At 40.6% G+C, this 21551-nt stretch overlaps 1 protein-coding gene across 3 annotated transcripts in view; it reads right to left on the reverse strand.

The window, feature by feature from the left end:
- Positions 1 to 1342: 1342 nt before the first annotated feature.
- The window catches only part of LOC122542888 (cdc42 effector protein 2), a 67132-nt gene continuing 46923 nt past the window's right edge, over positions 1343 to 21551 (reverse strand). For 2 of the 3 annotated variants that reach the window (XM_043681009.2, XM_043681010.2), the window contains exons 3-4: positions 15229 to 15410; positions 1343 to 3902 (exon numbers count right to left, since the gene is read on the reverse strand). In XM_043681009.2, coding sequence (XP_043536944.1) covers positions 2909 to 3649 — 741 coding nt within the window. In that variant the 5' untranslated portion in view covers positions 3650 to 3902; positions 15229 to 15410 and the 3' untranslated portion in view covers positions 1343 to 2908. The remainder of the gene's footprint in view (positions 3903 to 15228; positions 15411 to 21551) is intronic. The other variant, XM_043681013.2, reaches the window with a different exon arrangement.

Below are 21551 nucleotides of genomic sequence, written 5' to 3' on the forward strand. Positions count from 1 at the left end.
TTCTAAAAGATGGAAGACTTAACCTAAATTTGTTTAATATTACACTCCATGACACTGCAATCCTGTTGCTGTAAAGTTTATGTCTTATGATTCTGCTTCACAAGCACCTGATGAAGAAGCAGCACTTTGAAAGCTAGTGCTTCCAAATAAACCTGTTGGACTATAACCTGGTGTTGTGTGATTTTTAACTTTGTCCACCCCAGTCCAACACTGGCACCTCCAAATAATACAATTTCCAATACCTTACATTACAATGCTGCTGCCAGGTTGCATTATGTTAAGGAACACAGATCCATCTCATGCATCGGCACAGGATTAATCTTAGGATTCTTAAGCTTGCTTTTTTAGCACACATTCACTTTGCATTTATTTAGATGTTCATGGTTATCTCTGCCTGCTTTGTCTTTCAGCACTGACAGAAAACCAGGCAGTTTGACAATAAATACCTGCAATGCACGGACAAGGGTGCTGACAATTGTGTGTGGCACTGTGCTATGTCAATTTCATATCTATAGCATGTGTCAGCAGCTTACATGACAAACACACTGGATGTGTGTCAAGCAAACTGCCATGTCTGCAAGTTTAAGGGGAACAGTTCTCAGTTCAGTCAAGAGGGATAGAGGACAGGAAGAGTTAGTGGTTTTGGAGGGAGGCAGTAGTTGGTAGCTATTGAGGGAAGATGCTGCATGCAATACTGAGATTGGCAAAGTGTGCACAAAGGTAGAGTTAGAGTGAGGGTGAGGCAGCAAGGAGAGGACGATGGCACCTACTGTTGTGGCGCATGGAAGGTCATTAACCTTCCTGCAGCACTGCTATACGTTCCTCTGGACCACAAACACAAGGCTGACCTAGTTGGCAATTATGGCATCAGTGGTGCAAGGTCCTGACACTGGTAAGTATGGCCGCCTCTGCTTAGCATAAGGTTGAACATGAACAGTACAGTAGAGTCAAGGTACACACCTAATGAGGTGAGCCGGGTACAACTGTTATGAGAAAAGTTGCTAGGATTCCCAAACTCTCCAATTTGTGGGAAAGTTCAGCCCTGATTTGCTAATGAATTGCAAGGTATTTCTTCACAGGAACAATGTTATATGATCCAACTCCCTCTTGCAGCCTTGCAGAATGTTGAAGCCACAATAAGATATTTCTTAAATAAAGTGAATCTTTTCCTCACCTCGGCATACACTGTAAACATTCTTCAGTAATGCAAGACCAGGAATATTATACCATCTAACCTTGTGACCCTTGGGTAACCCAGGTACTTTTCCAGTATAACAAGGGATAACGGGTAGGAAAAGATGGATAATTCATAGCTCAGTAAATCACAACATATTCCGAGACAGTCAGACAAATGAGAATTGCTTTAATAGGAATAACCAATTGAATATTTTAACATTAGAAATGCAAACAAAAAAGATAAAATTCCATTCGACAGAAAGCTAAAAGCATGTTTGTACAATACATTCCTTGCATAGTGATGGCAGTTTTGTGATATATCCTACTCAAGGACATACGCTGATTAATGGATCTATTTAAAAGGAAAGATCAACAGCATTAGGCACACAACATTCTCCCATTTAATAACCAGAGACATTCCAGTGCTCCACATTCCCAAATCTGTGAAAAACTTTGCGATACAGACTAGATCAGCCTGGCCTGATTGCCAGTAAGAGTGTGTTTACCTTTACATAGACACCCTCACAGGAGGCAAGATGACAGAAACATTGCAGCAACCAAGCTCTCCGTTTAATTGGTCTCATCTAACTCACTGTGAAAGTACATTAATAGTAACTACAGAGGCCAGGGAGATGGCTGTTTACAAGGGAAGATATGGCATATGAAATGAAGGAAAAAGAGAAACTAACACCTCCCTGACAATCAACTAATGGACAATCTGATACCTAAGCAAACAGTTTTTAGATGGTTTGGACTCAAGGGACAGTCTGTTCAGTTTTGCACCGGACAGTTTGAGTTTTGAGTGGGTGACCAGGAAATTTCTAAACTAAAAAGTAGAGAAATGGAAAAGGTTAAAGAGAAAGGCTATGGCCCCCCTCAGGCAGCTGAAATAAAGACAGCTAATGGTGCAGGAAAAGAAATTGGAGATGCAATGGTAGGCCAGGATTGAAGATGCTTTGAAAAGGTTGTTGGGACTAGAGATGGTTACAGGGATTTGGAAAAGTTATAGAAGTCTGAACAGGTCACAGATTTAGGAGCGGTATTGGGATTGAAGGGTGTTACTGAGATTTGGGAGTTTTAGTGAGGCTAGAAGAGGTTCCAGAGTGTTGGGAGGTTTATAATGGCTGGAGGAGGTTGCACAGAAGGGAGTAAATTTCTGCTTACATTATACAGCTTTGTAGCCCTGGGGTAAACGGTTGGCATCAATAATGGGGACCATGTAGCCATCAGATTGTCGTAAAACCTCAACTAATTTATCTAGTTCGCCAATTGGCATTGTTGTTTCAATTGTTACATATTGTGTATCTTTCTGAATTCTAAACTATTATGTAATCCTACAAAGAATGAAAACATTTTTACAGTCACAAGTTCAAGAATTTAACAGGGTTTTCAAACAATAGTTTAACATTTCTACCTTGCAGTGTTGTATATAATTCTGATATCACCCAGGATTGAAGGAAGTTTGTTGAAGTTAAAGAAGATAAAGTTATAGTTATACTCCATGTCAAATTAAGTTAACGTGACATTCCTTTTAACAGTTCCAGTTTAGCAAGCGGTATATCCGTGATTTGACGAGGGGAGCAGTTTCTAATATTTTCTCTCAGTCTGAGAGTAAGCATTCCCCTGAACTGTCAGCAGCCAACATGATATAATCATGTTTGGACATTCCCTAATCTCTTTGTCATTCTTTCAGCAGCCTTCCACCATTGGTTTATTAGCTTTCTTTATTGTACTAGATCTTGTATCCATCCATAATTCTGAGGACATCATCCAGTATAGATGGCCCTAAATCGAGATTCAAGCCAAGGGAAGATTCAGATCCACTCAGATATGTGTTAGAAGGGAAAAGGGTCTCATTATTGAGGGACATCTCGCTGTTGAAGATTAAGGCTCTCTTTCCATCCAGCTGCTCATTGCCAATGACTGAGCATTCCGAGGAAGTGTTTGACTCCGCCAATAAAGAAACTGAAGACCCTGTTTTGTTGAAGGTTGGGATGGCAAACACTTCTTCAGCACTGTGGAAACATTCTGTTGTACAGCTGACTGACAGTGCCCGTTGACCTGTGCCTTCCTCCAGGTGGAGTCTGGGAGGCTTTGGAGGAGCTTGTTCCTGGTCCTGGCTTTTGTGAGTGCCACCGAATGCCGGAAGAGAGACAGCATTCTTCAGTAGGGTAGGATAGTCACCTGCTCCATTGTTAAAACCTCGCTCATAGTTATATTCTTCATCCAGTCCTTGTCCTGTACTTTGAGAAGTTGGCTTCTGGTTGAGGTTTGGAAGGACATCATACTTGCCCTGTAAGAAGGAGATGTCCCCAAACATGTCACTTTCACCATCCTTCCCAATGTGGGCACTGTGACGGAAATCGCCCAAGGGTGGACTGATCATGTCACTAGACAGAACATCACGCAATCTCATCTTCTTGCCCCGCTTTGGGGTCGAAGTCTTTAGATACATGGGGGTTTTGGCAGGCATGTTGCACCGGGTTTCTCAAGCTAAACGAGTCCTCAAGTGATAGAAAAGCCCAAATGCTAGAAAACAGTTCTTGATTTCTCTTCAGCAAAGCATCTCAAACAGCTCCCGTTTCATTCAAATATTGGCAACACAGTTCAAGATAATTGTCACATTGACAGCAGCGTCACTGATCTTGGTTATACCTCAGATTCCACAGTTGCAAAGGCAAGAGGCAGGACTATACAGCATCTGTCACCTCCTTACACATCGAAGCCTGAAAACACACAAACAAATGAAGAATTAAATATTTATTGCACTAGTTTTACATTGTTAACTAGAAATGTTTAATCCTTTATAAGATTTTAGCTCAATTGGCTTTTCTTCACTACTTAGCCTGTTATGAGTGGTTATTTACTGGGCTGACAGTCCGAATTTAAAGGATTTGAACCAAATCAGAAGATTGCTTCATCATATGCCTTCATGTTGGAGATGGTGGCAGAGATAGGGAGGGCTCCAGACTGGAGGAAAGTATAGGGATAAGGAAGGGTGTTGAGCTAGAGGAAGTTAGGGAGAATTGAGAGGATTATAGACCTGGTGGAGTTACAGAGAGTTGAAGAATTATCACAGCTGAAGGAATTTTACACATTTAGGAGATTAGTAGAGCTGGAGGAGATTATAGAGATTTAGGAAAGATACATGACGAAAGAATGGTAAAGAAAAATTTAGACATCCAGTCTCTACAACTCTAGTGACACTAATGAGCCCAATTTCATAAGTCAGGATCCTCGCGGTGTCAGTGACACCTGGAAGCTGTGGGAGATGAAATTCTGGACACTCATAAAGTGAATTCAATTTCCACAAAATACTACTGCTGTCAATAATAAAGAAAACAATCAATGGGTTGTTCCTTAACTCTCCCAGCAAAGGATCGACACAACAATAAAGATTGTAGGGAAAAAAACACACATTAATTCATGTTTTGTTGCTCTCTCAAGGAACCCTCTTGACCTCAGTGCTAAAGCTCCTGAAATCCTCCACCCACAGTGCTCTTGCCCATTAATATGAATGTTGAAAATTATGAATGGACCCTTGTAAATCATTTCTGCTGAACTTGAAGTCAATTCTATTTCCATGAGTAAAATACTGCAATAATTCCCATTATTTATTTGATTTAAACATTCTACTGCAGGCCAAGTGTCAAAAATTCAGTTGAATTCAAACAGTAAACAAGACCATTGCCAGTTTTAGTCCTGAAAAGATTCCGTTGTTATTGATCAACTGTGAAGATACTGCCAAATTACGGAGGAGAATTTTATCAAAAATGATGGAAAAGTACTGACTTGCCATCATTCACAAATAAGACCTACACTGCTTCACCCAAACCTTGGAGCGGCACCAAGTTGGTCAGTGTTGCCTGGAACACCCTTCTTCAAACTCAAGGTTTTGACATCACATTTGCATGTTTACGCAAATATTCTGGAGTATATTCTCCTCTTTCTTACTATCTGTCCACACACACTGTTACAGCAATAGTGCAGGGCAAGAAAAAGCAGAGAAACACAAACATAACTTTGCATATATAAATCCACCTTTATGATTGCTGAAAGCAAATCCTTAGAGTGAAGAGAGGGTTAACTCCAGGGTCTAGCTTTTCCAATTGACATTTTCTGGACCTTTTAGTATTAAAGCAGTTGGAGCTTGATCATGGACTTTATGGCCCAGAGGTAGGGGCACTACCACTGCAACACTGGAGACAACATGATTTTAACATTAATAAGAAACTTCAGACACAAGTACTTAAAGGATATTAAGTATATACATAATGGAATCACAAATCCTCCTGGGTAGAAGTAGACATATGGGGTCTCAGCCCTCCCTTATTGGAAGCTAGATACGATGAATGATGTTTCCAAACATTCTTACTGCCATAAACTACCAGTTGGGAGTCAACGTTGTGTAAAATGCCTTCTTCAACAGACACTCTTATGCTGATGTTTGATGAGTCCATGCAGGAGAAAATAATGCAAGGATACATTTCACAACCAATGAAGTGCTTTGAAATGCCATCACTGTGATAATATTGGAAACGCAACATCCAATTTATACACTGAAATGCTAGATTACCTAAACTATCAAACCTATTCAGCATAATCTGTGTTTTGGAGGATCAGCATTGTTTAAAACATGACAGATATGTGTTGAAAGCTACGTATAAGGTGGCCTGGAAACCATTATCGCCTGGCTATGGGCCCGCTACAATCAACAGTTTGAATTTTAGTTCCCAAAGATTCTCAATAACTGTTTGTTGGCAGAATGCCCACATTCCCAGAGTGATTGATTTATTGGCCTTCCCAAAGGAGACAATTCAAAATCACCATAAAATATACCCCAAAGTTCATATCCAAGGTGATGGTTTCATTTAGCCTGGAAAATGGCCCAGTTTTTCAACAGCATGCATCATTCAACTAAAGCTATTCCTGAAAGGAAAGGCTAGTTTATACAGATCCAACATCAGAACTGGTTACGAAGCAAAGTAGGTCAGATGAATAAAAGAATTCTCCGAATGATTTGATCCCACTCAATTACTATTTCCCTTTTCTCGAAATGAATCAGGTCTATTCAAGAGTGTGCAATGAATGGATGTCATGAGTGTTTATTAACTTTATGGTTAATATTAAACACATTTTTCAATGAAATACTTTTATTACAGTAATGGTGATGCTGATCACAAAATAGGATAGAGCATTTAGAGTGACTGGGAAAGGTGCCATAGCAGAAAGTAGAAGAGGAATCTAATTTTTAAAAAAAGTGGCAAGGATTCAAAGCAAAGTCAGAAACCAAAATCAGAACCAACACACTTTAATAGAGAGGGCGAGAGAGAATCTCAAAATGCTGAATTTTGACAGGGCTGAAAATGTGTTGCTGGAAAAGCGCAGCAGGTCAGGCAGCATCCAGGGAACAGGAGAATCGACGTTTCAGGCATAAGCCCTTCTACAGGAATGAGGAAAGTTTGTCCAGCAGGCTAAGATAAAAGGTAGGGAGGAGGGACCTGGGGGAGGGGCGTCGGAAATGAGATAGGTGGAAAGAGGTCAAGGTGAGGGTGATAGGTCAGACTGGGGTGGGGGCGGAGAGGTCAGGAAGAAGATTGCAGGTTAGGAAGGCGTTGGATGGATTTGACGGTCGATGGATTTGACTGAGACAAGGTGGGGGGAGGGGAAATGAGGAAACTGGTGAAATCCGAGTTCATCCCTTGTAGTTGGAGGGTTCCTAGGCGGAAGATGAGGCGCTCTTCCTCCAACCGTCGTGCTGTTGTGGTCTGGCGATGGAGGAGTCCAAAGACCTGCATACCCTTGGTGGAGTGGGAGGGGGAGTTGAAGTGTTGAGCCACAGGGTGGTTGGGTTGGTTGGTCCGGGTGTCCCAGAGGTGTTCTCTGAAACACTCCGCCACAGATTCACCTGCACCTCCACACACATCATCTATTGCATCCTCTGCACCCGATGTGGCCTCCTCTATATTGGGGAGACAGGCCGGCTACTTGCGGAGCGTTTGACCTCTTTCCACCTATCACATTTCCGACGCCCCTCCCCCAGGTCCCTCCTCCCTACCTTTTATCTTAGCCTGCTGGACAAACTTTCCTCATTCCTGAAGAAGGGCTTATGCCCGAAACGTCGATTCTCCTGTTCCCTGAATGCTGCCTGACCTGCTGCGCTTTTCCAGCAACACATTTTCAGCTCTGATCTCCAGCATCTGCAGACCTCACTTTCTCCTGAATTTTGACAGGGGTAGGCAAGAAAGATTGGGGCACAGAATCAATTGGTTTGTCTGTCCCTTTTCCTCCCTCTGTTCAACCTGGATTTTGCTGGGATAGTTAGATCTTTAATGTTTGAATATTTCAACCCTACCCATTTATTTTTTTTTAGTTGAGAGCCAGCCCCAAAATATGAGACACTCGGGGAAAAGAAAAAGTTACAGAAAGAATATTTTAAAATAATTATTAGTATATATACTGCTCATCAGAAATCATCTGGAAATTCCCTTGGATTGATATCAAGAGCTAGGAATTATATTGAAACCCACAGTCTGCAGAGATATTGAACACTTAACTTCTCCCAGGTCACAAATCTCAGAAAAGCTGATTCACAATAAACACTGGGAACAACGAAGATGCTTTAGATAACCAATAAATGTATCAGCGCTCCTTTGTGAAATTTGGATGAACTTGCATTTAACTGGTTGGGGATTGCACAAACCAATTTGAAACTTCAAGCATAGGCATTCTATGTTTGGCTTTGGAGACACTTGCTTCTGTATCAGAAATGGACTACCGCAGTACAAGGCTGCAGCTCACCACCTCTTTATCAAGGGGCAACTAGAGACAGGCAATAAATGTTGGCCCAGACAGTGACACACACACCTCATTAATGAATAAAAACAAAAAGAAAAACTCAAGATCCATAACAAACTGCCATGCCTAGACCAGCCTGGTTGAGCTAGTGCTAACCACACTCAGAAATGTTGGTGAAACATAGAACTAGTCTGTGATGCTGATACAATCAAAGCAGGAGCCTTCACTTCAACTGAGGGAGTGTTGCCTTATCAGAGTCGCTTTAAAATGAGACATTAAACAGAGTCTGACTAACTTTTCAGAAAATGCATAAAATATTTCATGGTCTCAATTAAAGCAAGTCCTTCTGATGTCCTGGCCAACATTCATCTCTAAAACAATATGAAAGACAGAATGGGCCATAGCAATCCATAAAAATATTGGGTAATTTATGACATACGCTATTATTAATGTGCAAGACAGCCAGAGATTTTATGGATAAAGAAATATGCTACAAGTTGCAAGTCTCCAGAACAAGCTGTTTGATTTACCTTGCACAAGCATAATCTCATCCTTAATCTTCTTGTTCATTTTAAAAACTAGATTTGTAGTAGAGGGCATATGTTAAGATGAGAGGGAAAAGATTTAAAAAGTATCTGAGGGGCAACATTTTCACACAGAGGGTGGTGAGTGTATGGAATGAACTGCTAGAAGAAGTGGTAGAGGTGATACAATTACAACATTTAAAAGATATTTGGACAGGGACATGAATAGGAAAGGTTTAGATGGATATGGGTCAAATGTAGCCATATGGGACTGGTAAAGTCTGGGAAACCTAGTCGGCAGGGACGAGTTGGACTGAAGGGTCTGTTTCCATACTGTATGATTCTATGAGAACGATACTGGATTTGCACACTAACTGCTATCAGCTTTTTTTTAAATCAACCTGTTTGGACGTGTTATGACATACTTCTGGAGCTGCTGGCACTTGAACCTAGACCTCCTTGCTCAGAGGTTAGAACATACAACAATGCCTCAAAAGCCTCACTAACCATTCTAAAACTTGTCACCAAAAGTAGCGGCTGGTATCTAACAGCAAGTACTTTAGTAATTGTTAATGCAACACCAATAAATCCAACAGGTGCATACTTTTGAACTGTGGGATTCATTCCTGCATGAGGGTGCAGTGGTACTGTCCCTACCTGTAGATAAAGAGGGCTGGGTTCAAGTGCCGCCTGCTGCAGAGGTATGTCATAACATCTCTGATCAGATTGATTTGAAAAAGATTCCTGCATGTGGTAAATTAGGTTAATAAAATTCAATGTTTACACTTCTCAAATTTCAACCTTATATCTTATTTTTTTTCCCTTCCTTTTCTTGTTCATTGTTCACTATCCTAACTGACCTTTATTTATAATTTTACTCTAATTCACATACTTGTTCCATGCTTCATCTTTCCCTTGCTTTAATCCTTAAATCTTACAGTTTGGTAATTCACTTAAGTCCCAAATGCCTTCTTTTTCTCCCTGTCTGACCAGAATGCAGTAGTGAAAAATTATATCCAAGCTGAAATGTGAGGGAAAAGGTCTAACTAATAAACTAACCATGTTGCCAATCCAGAAGGATTTGGTCATTTATTTCATTGCTGTTGCAAAATGGCTGCTCTTTGCCTGTCACAACTTAATTAGTTACAAAGCAATTTTGAAATTTCTGAAATATTTTAAAGGCATTAAATAAATAAATATTATAAAATCTGGTCATTATATTTAATCACGGAATTGTTACAGCACAGGAGGAGGCCATACAGCCTGCCATTACTGTACCAGTTGTTTAAATGAGCAATTCATTTACTGCCTTTTTCCTCCTTCCCCCACGTAACCATGCACATTCTTTTCAGATAACAGTCGAATTCTCTTGACAATGCTTTTCATGAATCTGCATACATCATGCGAGTAGGCAATATATTCCAGATCCTAATTACTTGCTGAGTGGAAAACATGTTTTCCCTTTGTCACTTTTGCTTCTTGTACCAATTATTTTAAAACTTTGCTCTATTGTTCTCCATTCCTTCATTATTGGGAACAGACCCTTCATGATTTTGAGCAAGCTTTTTAATCAAGTTGTTTTCATGCGTAACACACCCCCTAGTCACAGAGTCACACAGCACTGAAACATATCCTTCGATCCAAATCGTCCATGCTGACCAGGTTTCGCAAACTAAACTAGTCTCATTTGCTTGAATTTAGCCCATTTCCCTTTAAACCTTTCCTGTTCATGTACCTGTCCAAATGTCTTTTGAATGTTCTAATTGTACATGATTCTACCATTTCCTCTGACAATTGAAAACCATTAAATGAAGGATCAAGTTATATTGTGCAGTAAAGCAACAAGGTTGAATACAGCAAAAGATGAGATAAATTTAGAAGCAGTAATCTGATTGCTTAGATGATTACAAAATAGAGAGAAACTGTTTCCAATGGCTAATAGGGACCAGAGTACACAGACGTAAGAAATCGAATGCAAAAGTAGGTAAAAGTTCTTTATCGTTAACGTTTGAAAAAGCACTGCCTTATCAGGTGGTGGATACAGATTAAGTAGTAGCTTTCAAAAGGCAAGAGGGATAAATATCGATATGAGTAAAAGTTGCAATGATATGTGGAAAGAGGAGGAAGTCAGGCTAAATTGATTGCTCTTCAAAAGATCCACCACAAACTGAATAGAATGAATGGCCTCATTCTATGGTGTACAAGCAGGAGGCTGGAAGAACACAGCCAGCCAAGCTGTATCAGGAGTCAACGTTGACGTTTCCACCTCCTGATGCTGCCTGGCTTGCTGTGTTCTTCCAGCCTCCTGCTTGTATACCTCAGATTCCAATATCTGCAGGTTTTTTTGTGTCATTCTATGGTATAGCATGATTCTATGATTTAATTACATGAAAGTTTCCAATTAAGTTTGGACAGGAAGTGAAGACTGATTTGGTTAAAGAATGATCCAAATCTGTGGCTCTGGTAAAGAATGAATTAAAGTTTCAGGCAGCATGTTAAACAGGACCGGGCAGAAAATTGCTGTGCAATAATAATAGCAAGTGGATTTACATCTTTGTACAAAATGATTCCATCTCTTATTTTACTGTCTTGATAATTAATTTAAAATAAGTTAATCAATACTTCTGCTAAAATTGTGGATTATAGAATTTTATATCAGTCCCTCATATCACAGGTTGATTCCAATTCCTTTTGCTTAAATACTTAAATAACTCCACAAAGGCCGGAATCATTACCTGTCACCCTTTAGTTGCACGTGCATTGTCCACAGCACTGATCCAGCTAGCTCAGAGCTGGCTCCTAGAGTGAACAGAACTTCTTTCACTCCTATTTATATCTGTCAGGCAGGACTCCCTGATTGCACCAGGTTAAAAGCCCCAATCAGGAAATTCATATTCTCTGATATCCACTTGGCTGACATTGTTCCAATTACTACAAACACAGGTAGAATAAAGTGAGAAGCAAGGAGGGCAACATATTTACAGCTCAGCAGAAACAAGAGTCAAAGTTTCTAAAAGTGCTGGCCACACGAATAGACTACCTACAGATACCTAAGAGGACAGGGGCCTTCTTTATAAACCTGTCTCTACATCAAGTTCACCTTGACCATATTTTGGACTTAAAGCTCAATTAATCCAATTAAGGATGTGATTTATGTAATTCTGCTATAATTCATCACCAATTCCCACACTCAACTAAGATTAAACTGGGGATAATCACAATGTGCCTCCTAATGTTTGTCACCTTTGAATAAAAAATGTTTTATATTTGATTCCCCAGCAATAAAACTAACATTCCATCTGTTCTGTCCATACTAAGAATCCTTAATGGGTTTCTGCAGTGCATCTTGCAGGTTGTACACATTTCTGCCACTGACTGTCAGTAGTGGAAAGAACGGGAGTGAATGTTTGTGGATGTGGTGCCAATCAAGCCGGCTGCCTTGTCTTGAATGCTTTTTGAGTGCTGTTGGACCTGCGCCCATCCAGGCAAGTGGGGATTATTCCATCACATTGCCAGTGGTGGATGGGCATTGTGGAGTCAGGAAGAGATTTGTTCATTGTCTGATTTCTATCCCGTGACCTGCTCTTGGAGCCATAGTTCAGTTTCTGGTCAATGGTAACCCCCAGGATGTTGATAATCAGGGACTCAGTAATGGTAATACCTTTGAATGCTAAGAGGCACTGGTTAGATTCTCCTTTAATGGAGATGGTCATTGCCTGACATTTGTGTAGCGTGAATGTTGCTTGCTGGCTTTCAGTCTACGTTCAAACAATTCCAGGTCTTGATATATCTGGATATGGACTGCTTCAGTATCTGAGGAGTGGCAATTGATGCCAAACATTGAGCAATCAACGGCGAACATCTCCACTTCTGTCCTTCTGATGGAGGGAAGGTCACCGATGGAGCAGCTGAAGATAGTTAGACTTAGTTTCTTAGCCTTTCACATGTCCCCACATTATACTCCATCTGCCAAATTTTGCCCATTCATTTAAAGAAATGATAGAGGGATTTGGAGAGGTTATGTCTTCTTGACAAAGTATTTTCCACTTATCTTCGTGTCACCATAAAATGTACCCACACTCAGTCCTTTCATCCAAGTAATTGAAAATAGTTGAGGTCAGATGCACTGATCCCTGTGACATTATATTTGAACCAGCTTGCCAACATGAAAATGATGTATTTATCTCTACTCTATGGCTGTTGTTAGGTCACCAGCTCTTTATCTGTGCTAACATGTCACACCATTTCATGCTGTCTGATGTCATTTCATACTGTACATGGAGCAGGTGATTACCTTGACTCACTGTTCAACTATGAACTGAAGGCTCTGCAGCTTTTACCTTTAGAAATTTATAACAAATCATCCTGCACCGTTGTCATCTATGTAATGGCAGAGGCCGAAATGTTTGCTGGCACAGTACTCAGATGGAGCCGTACATCTGTTTTATTGGAAAGAAGATTAAATGATTTTTTTAAAGAAGGGGGTGGTTTATGCAGCTGGCCTCATAATAAAGATGCCAAATACATAATATACTTAATGGACCACAATTAGGAGCCATGTAAATGTGAGTGGAACTGCATGGCATTTCACCAGTATAATGAATTTTTAAAAGTGAATGCAACAAATTCTGCCGAGACAGAAATGCTTGCTCTGTGTCCTTGGAAAGCACTTGGGATAACAAATAAGTTTTAATTTTCTTTTTCCCTTAAATGCCTCTTATTGCAAATGAGAATTTTGATTAATTGGACAGCAATAGCAAAATTAGGGTAAATTGACTGGGAGGCATTAATAGGAATCATAGGAGTGAACTATTACCTGCCTGAATGTTTTGAGAAGATAGGGGCTTCCGAAAGGTGGTAAGTCATCTGCTCGCCTTTTGTCTCTGCTTCATGTTGGCATCAGCTGTCAGGGCTTTGACTACTGGAGTTACTTCCCGAAAACTCCCAGCATTTCTTTCCTCCTTTAAGATGTTCCTTAAAACTGACTGCTGACCAATTAGCCCTAATATCTCCTTATGTGGCCCACTATCAGATTTTGCTTTATAAGGCTGCTGAGCTGTGTTTTGGGATGTTTTATTATGTTATAAATAGAATGTGTAAATGTCAAATTGATTTCCACCAATTATGAAATTTCATAATCTACAACAGTAAGTAATGCAGGGGAGACCTCTTCCAGTAATTAAAACTGATCAAGCAACAAAACTAAATGAGTAACTTACTTTAAATATGAATTTTCACAAGCTCAAGTCAGATTACTAGTACATATCATGCTGCTTTGGGAATTTTCACTCAATAAAAAAGAATAGGCTATGAATTCAGGAAGGAGAGGAACTTAGTCCATCGTCTTCTCTTAGCTTCATGGTCTTGACTTCGTGCCAACATGGGGACAGGAAAGCATGTTTATGGGTTCATTTAAAAGAGCTGCTGTTTCTATATTGCACATCTCCCACTGGATGTTTTTCCTATTAAATACTAAGTACTCTCTCCCATTCAGACTGCTGAAATCAAGCACACCATCACCCAAAGAAGCAGCTGGATTAAGGTTTTACCCAGTAGAGGTCAGGGCACTCATAATAAAACCCTGTGTAAGGCAGCATTTTACTGATTCTGGCATCAAGGAGCCCCAAAACTGAATTTTGTGGGAATTGGGGAACATTGGTTGGAGTCATAGCTAGCTCCATTGAGAAATAGTTGTGGATGTTGGACATCAATTAACTCAGTCATGGGAAATTGCTTCAGGAGTTCCTCAGTGTACATATTTTTTAATCAACCTGACCAACGAGATAATTACACACCTGTGGAACAGGTAGGACTTGAATCCAGGTCTCCTGACCCAGAGGTAGGCTAGTTCCACCATGCCATGATAGCCCATAATTCCTCAGGGCAGTGACTTGGACACAACTATCTTTAGCTGCTTTGATACCTTTCCCTCCATCTGGGGTCAGAAGTGGTGATGTTTGCAAATAGTCTCACCAAGGTCAGTATTTTTCACAACTCCTCAGATTCTGAAACAGTCTGTATCCATACACAGCAAGAGTTGGAGAACATCCAGGCTATGGAGTAGTCCCCACTTGCAGCTTGTAAATTGCTCTCGGAAATTTTTGATAATTTAAGTATGAAACATTTAGTTTTACTTTCTTTATCGTTTCTTTATCTTTCTCGACCCAAGCTTTCCCTCAACTTATTTTTCTTACTGAATCCGAAATGAATTTAAATCTCCCTACTTCCTTCTACATTTTTTTTCCTCTTATTTTCAGTTCTTAAAATCTCATTACTTAAGGAGATCGGTATTTGTCCTGTGGTTCACTCTGATCTTAAGCGCTCCACTGACCCCGTTATAAACTCACATTCCAGCACAAACCGTTTTTGAATTGAGAGATTCCGGATAAACATGAATTGGTGCCATACGATTGTGGATCATTAATACCAAAGTAATCCAGGAACGAGAGGGATATCAATAATTTGCAGCCTCTTTCCCATTTGATCAAGAGTAGCATTCAAAAGTGAGAACTTCGCCTCCACTCAATTGTAACCCTTGAGCTAAAATACTGATGGAACTGCGATCAAGAAACATTTTATAACTGTCTACATCTCAAACAGCATGAAGGGAGACTCCAAGTGAACATGACTTAAAAGCTAAATTCAGGCAATCTTTATTTTCAACGTAAAGAGAGGGTCCAACAACACGAAAGAAAATCACTATCTGTACAGATCACTGAAATCTGCTTACCTGAAGTTGTTCCAATGTCTGCATTCAGTTCCGAAATAGTTTTGTTTCTATCTGGTTTGACTGCAGTTGGAAGAAAAAATTGCTGGAGCGACCAGCCGACCGCAAGATGTCTGTGTGTGTTCCAGCTCCAGGCGTGTTCTGGAGCTCACTAAATTCCTAGCAGGCAGCTCACTGCTGAAGATCTGTCCAACGTCAAGAAACAATTTGAGTCACTCTGCCACATGCTTTGAAGTGCGAGAGTGTGCGCAGAGAGCAGGCAAAGCTGAGGGCAGGGGGATTGGGAGGGGTGGATTCTTACCATGTTGCTCCAACCTCAGGAAGCTGACGTCAGAATGATAACACCGCTTAAGCTTCTCCACAAGCTGTCCCTTCCTGCGGCTCTGGAAAATGCTACCTCAAATCTCAGCATTGCCGTTTGACCAGGCAGTGTGCGAGTCGCCTCCTCCTCCTTCTACCAGTTTTATTATGCTTTCAATAGTCAGTGTTACTTCTTTTTTCACTGGAGCATAGGAGGTTGAGTGGTGACCTTATAGAGCTTTATAAAATCATGAGGGGTATAAATAAGGCGAATGGCAGGTGTCTTTTCCCTCGGGTCAGGGATTTAAAGATTAGGGGGCATATTTTTTAGGTGAGAGGAGAAGGATTTAAACGAGACTTGGGGAATTCTTTTACAGTGCATGTATGGAATAGATTTCCAGAAGAAGTGGTGGATGTTGGTACAATCAACGTCTAAAAGACACTTAGATAAGTACATGAATGAGGGATATGGGCCAAGTGCAGGCTAGTGGGACTAGATTACTTTGGGGTTATGGTCAGCATGGACTGGTTGGACCGAGGGGTCTGTTACTGTGCTGTATGATTCTATGACTCTACAAAGGGAGGGCAACCCTTTCCAAAGTGTCACCAGCAGAAATGGGAGAGTATAGTTGTCTCTTCTGGATTATCAAATTGCTCTTTGATTCACACATAGACTTTCCTATGAGTAGACACTGCTTTAATCCTTCAATATACAGGTATCCCTAAAGAGTAGAGAGGAGAAGGGGAAAGAAGAACAGGGCTTGTATGGGTAAATATACAAAATAAAATGAAGGAAAACAAATATATTGTGGATTTTGAATGGCAGCACTGTCTTATAAAATATTGCTTAGCTTCTCTGTTTGAAAACATATGCATGATGATTTAAATCTATGATTAAGAAAATCCACCAATCAGTACATCTATTGATTAATAAAGCTGTTAATAATTAACACAATAACTCCCAATTGGAACATTATCTTTAACTAGAATGAAGATAGTTGTGAAGGTCCATTATTGTGGAAAGATGTTGAAGATTAATGAATGCTATCCCTTTCCAAAGTCCTTGATCCAACATGGACTTTGAAATAACCAGACATTTTTTCCTCCTCCTGTTGTCCAGTTTGGTGAGACTTTCGTCATCTGAGTCGACATGTACACATCCAAATATTATCAAAGTTTCTCTAACAATGCTTCTCTTCTCACTACAACACTATTAGCTTGGGATTTCCCTCAGGGGTCCACTCTTTTGGGTCCTTTCCCTTCCTCAACAACATCCTGTTCTTGGACAACATTACGAGGTAAATTTCCAGATCTGTGTTGATGATGTTCAACTCCACCTGTTATCAGACCCTTTCAGCCCCTTCATACCACTAGACTGTTTATCCAACATACAAGCTTTGTCTGCATGAAATGGTACTTCCATCAGCTGAAGGCTTGGAAGAGTGAAGTTATTGTTTAAGCTCCTTCATCACCAACTGCATCTCCCTTAACTCACTTTGCACCATCAATACATAATCTCAGAAAGTGTTCTCAACTGTTCATGCTCTCTGTTCCTAAAAACAAACACTGATTCTATAGCACTGGAATTTAAATCAAGATCTCAGGACAAGTCTTTTGCCTAAATTATTGACCTTTTCAGAAGCTGCTGTGTATTTACAGCATAGCATTTTATTTGTTCATGGGATATGAGCAAAATTTGCAACCAGCATTTTAGCCCATCCCAGATTACCTTTGAGAAAGTGGTGGTGAGCTCTCTTCTTGAACTGCTGCATGTCACATGGAGGTTATGCTTGCAAAGTGATAGTGTCACTGGACTAGTATTCCTGAGGCCCAGGCTAATACTCTGGGAACAGGGGTTCAAATAGCAGCTGGTTGAATTTAAATTCAATACATAAAATCAAGAATTGAAAGCTAGTCTTATTAATGTTAACCATCACCACTACCATCAGTTGTTGTAAAAATCCATCTGTTTCACTAAAGTTCTTTAGGAAAGAAATAAACAAATTGTGAGGTTCTTGTTCAGATTTATGTAGAGAGAGGGAAGACATTGGAAGTTCGGGTGAGCTTAAAAGTGGCCAAATCCCTATCTCGGATGCGTTAGATCCCAGGCTGCTGTGGGAGATGATAGAGGAAATTACATGGGCTCTGACCCAAATTTTTATTCATCTCTGGTCACTGGGGAGGTATCAGAAACATAGAAACATAGAAGATAGGAGCAGAAGGAGGCCATTCAGATCTTCAAGCCTGCTCTGCCATTCATCACGATCATGGCCAATTGTCCAACTCAATAGCCTAATCCTGCTTTCTCCTCATAACTTTTGATCCCATTTGTCCCAAGTGCTATACCTAGCTGCTTCTTGAATACATTCAATGCTTTGGGTGAAGAATGTCTCCTCATCTCCGACTTAAATGGTCCATCCTGAATCCAAATCTGTGACCCACGATTCTGACGCACCCACAATCGGCAACATCCTCCCTGAATCTATGCTGTCTAGTCATAGAGATGTACAGCACGGAAACAGATCCTTCAATCCAACTTGTCCATGCCGACCAGATATCCTAACCTAGTCTAGTCCACCTGCCCGCACCTGACCCATATCCCTCCAAACCCTTCCTATTCATATACCCATCCAAATGCATTTTAAATGTTGCAATTGTACTAGCCTCCACCACTTCCTCTGGCAGCCCATACCACACGCGCACCATTCTCTGAGTGAAAATGTTGCCCCTTTGGTCTCTTTTATATCTTTCCCCTCTCACCCTAAACCTATGCCCTCTAGTTCTGGACTCCCCCACCCCAGGGAAAAGACTTTGTCTATTTATCCTTTACATGCCCCTCATAATTTTGTAAACCTCTATAAGGTTACCCCTCAGCCTCCGACGCTCCAGGGAAAACAGCCCCAGCCTATTCAACCTCTCCCTATTGCTCAAATCCTCCAACCCTGGCAACCTCCTTGTAAATCTTTTCTGAACCCTTTCAATTTGCACAACATCTTTCTGATAGGAAGGAGACCAAAATTGCATGCAATATTCCAACAGTGGCCTAACCAATGTCCTGTACAGCTGCAACATGACCTCCCAACTTGTTACATTTTGTTCCCTCATCCAAATCATTAATATATATTGTGAATAGCTGGGGTCCTAGCACCAATCTCTGTGGCACCCCAATAGTTAATGCCTGCCAATTTGAAAAGTACCCATTAATTCCTACTCTTTGTTTCCTCTCTGCCAATTAGTTTTCTATCCATCACAATACACTTCCCACAGTCCCATGCACTTTAATCTTGCACAATAATTTCTGATGTGGGACTTCGTCAAATGCTTTCTGAAAGTCCAAATTGACCATATTGACTGCCTCCCACTTGTCAACTCTACTAGTTACATCTTTGTAGAATTCCAACAGATTTCTCAAGCATGATTTGCCCTTCATAGGTTCATGCTAACTCTGTCTGATTCTGCCACTGCTTTCTAACAAAGAACTGGAGAACAGCTAATGTGGTTCCACTTTTGAAGAGGGATGATTGGGTCACAGACTAGTGAGTTTCCCATCAATGGTAGGGAAACAATTGGAGAAAATTCTGAAGGAGAGAATTAATCTCCACTTGGAAAGGCAAGGTTTGATCAGGGATAGTCAGTCCATGCTTTGTCAGAGGGATTGACTGTTAGGTTTACAGTGAGGAAGAAGGCCTTAGGTTACAGAGGAATTTAGAAGTAGTGGTCAGATGGGTATATCAATGGCAGATGGAATTTAATCCTCATAAATCTGAGGTGATGCACTTTGGAAGAAGCAACAGGGGATGGGAGTACTCAATGAATGGCAGGACACTAGGAAACTCAGAGGAACAGAAGCAGTGGTTTTCTACAGATCCCTGAGGTGGTAGAACAGGTTAATAATATGGTTAAGAAAGCATATCGTAGAATCCTTACAGTGTGGAAGCAGGCCATTTGACCCAACAAGTCCACACCGACCCCCCAAACAGTAACCCACCCAGACCTATTCTCTTAACCCTATTACTCTACATTTACTCCTGAACACTATTGGCAGTTGAGCATAGCCAATTCACCCAACCTGCACATCTTTGGACTGTGGGAGGAAGCCGGAGCACCCAGAAGAAACCCACGCAGACACGGGGAGAATATGTAAACACCACACAGACAGTTGCCTCGGCTGGAATTGAATCTGAGTCCCTGGTGCTGTGAAGCAGCAATGCTAACCACTGAGCCACCGTGCCACCCATGGGACATGACTTTATCAGTCATGACATAGATTATAAGAGCCGAGAGGTTATTTATGTTGGAGCTGTACAAAATTTGCTTATGCCACAGCATTTATGGGATGGCATGGTGCTCAGTGGTTAGCACTGCTGCCACACAGCACCAGGGACCCAGGTTCAATTCCAGTCTCGGGCGACTGTCTGTGTGGAGTTTGCACATTCTCCCTGTGCTCTGGTTTCCTCCCACAATCCAAAGATGTGCAGGTTAGGTGAATTGGCCATGCTAAATTTCCCTTATTGTTCAGGGATGTGTAGGTTAAGTACATTAGTCATGGGTAAATATAGGGTAGGAGAATGGGTTTTGGTGGGTTACTTTTCCAAGGGTTGGTGTGGACTTGTTGGGCTGAAGGGCCTGTTTCCACACTGTAGGATTCTATGATTCAATTCTTTATGCTGTTCTGGTCACTGCACAATAGGAGGAAAGTGATTGTACTGAAGAAGCTAGAGAGGAGATTGCCCATTATGGAACATTTTAGCTATGAAGACAGCAAGAAGTTTGGTTTGTTTTCTTTAGAGCAGAGAAGGTTGAGGGGGGATTCAGATTGAGATGTATAAGATTATGAAGGACATAGGCACAGTATATAGAAAGTAGCTGTTCCCCTTATTTGAAAGGTCCATAAAAAAGGGGCACAATTTTAAGGTGAAAATCAGAAAGTTCAGAGGGGATTTGAGGAAACATTTTTTCACCCACACGGTGATGGGAATCCGGAATGCACTGCCTAGGAGGGTAGTTGAGTTGGGAAACCTCACAACCTTTAAAATTACTTGGATGAGCACTTGAAATGCCATAACATTCAAGGCTGTGGGCCATGTGCTGGAAAGCAGGATAATTTTGTACTGTATTATTCTATGATTCCATTTAATCTGTCATTTTTATTTGGGATAGCTGATAGGTGACCTGTAGCAATGTGGTTGACTCTTAGTAGCCCTCTGAAAGAGTCTGAGTCAAAAAGTGTGGTGCTGGAAAAGTCTTCACTTTCTCACAGTCTTCCAAACATGGAATAGGATATAAATCAGAATTTGTAACTGCATTGCCTTTGTGACAATCCACACACAATCATTGGGTACCATCTGGTTTTGACACCATTACTATGGGGTGAACTCATTTTGATTACGTTGTCATTGAGCATGCGTCCAATGTCTTTTTGAATCAGTGCCAAGTTGAGAAAGTTAAGTCTATAGGATTGTTGCTTAATTGGATCAGCATTCCTACATTTGCATCATGCTTACTTAGACTAATACTTCCCAGCTTATTCCCACATATCTCCCCATGAGATTGTAATAACTTTTTCAGGTCATTTCAATTTTCCTCTGGAAGGTAACTTAATAATTTATTCCAATTTTTGAGAACATCCTTATTGTCCAATTTAAATTGAGGAATGTCCAATTCAGAATCATAAGAACTTGGTTCTTCACTCTGTATTGTAACCAATAAAACACATTCTTCTTTTGCTTTCCTTCCATACTAAAATACCTTTTGAGCTTATTCACATGACACACTCCATGAGATTTATTTCTTTTCAATGTTCTTATCAAATAATTCACCTCACTCAATTTCCTTTTGATTTTATATGGCTCACTAAACCTTGCTTTTAAAGATTCACCTACCACTGGAAGTAACACTAACACTTTATCTCCACTAGCAAACTTCTGAATTTTTTCTGAATTTTTGATTTCTTGTCTGCTTCCTGTTTCATCACATGTTGTGCTACTTTTAAATGCTGTGCAGCCAACTCTCCCACTTTATTTAAT

The sequence above is a fragment of the Chiloscyllium plagiosum genome, unplaced genomic scaffold (assembly GCF_037043375.1).
Source record: "Chiloscyllium plagiosum isolate Xiang-an unplaced genomic scaffold, Cpla_swu_hap1 HiC_scaffold_47, whole genome shotgun sequence".
Classification (NCBI taxonomy): domain Eukaryota; kingdom Metazoa; phylum Chordata; class Chondrichthyes; order Orectolobiformes; family Hemiscylliidae; genus Chiloscyllium; species Chiloscyllium plagiosum.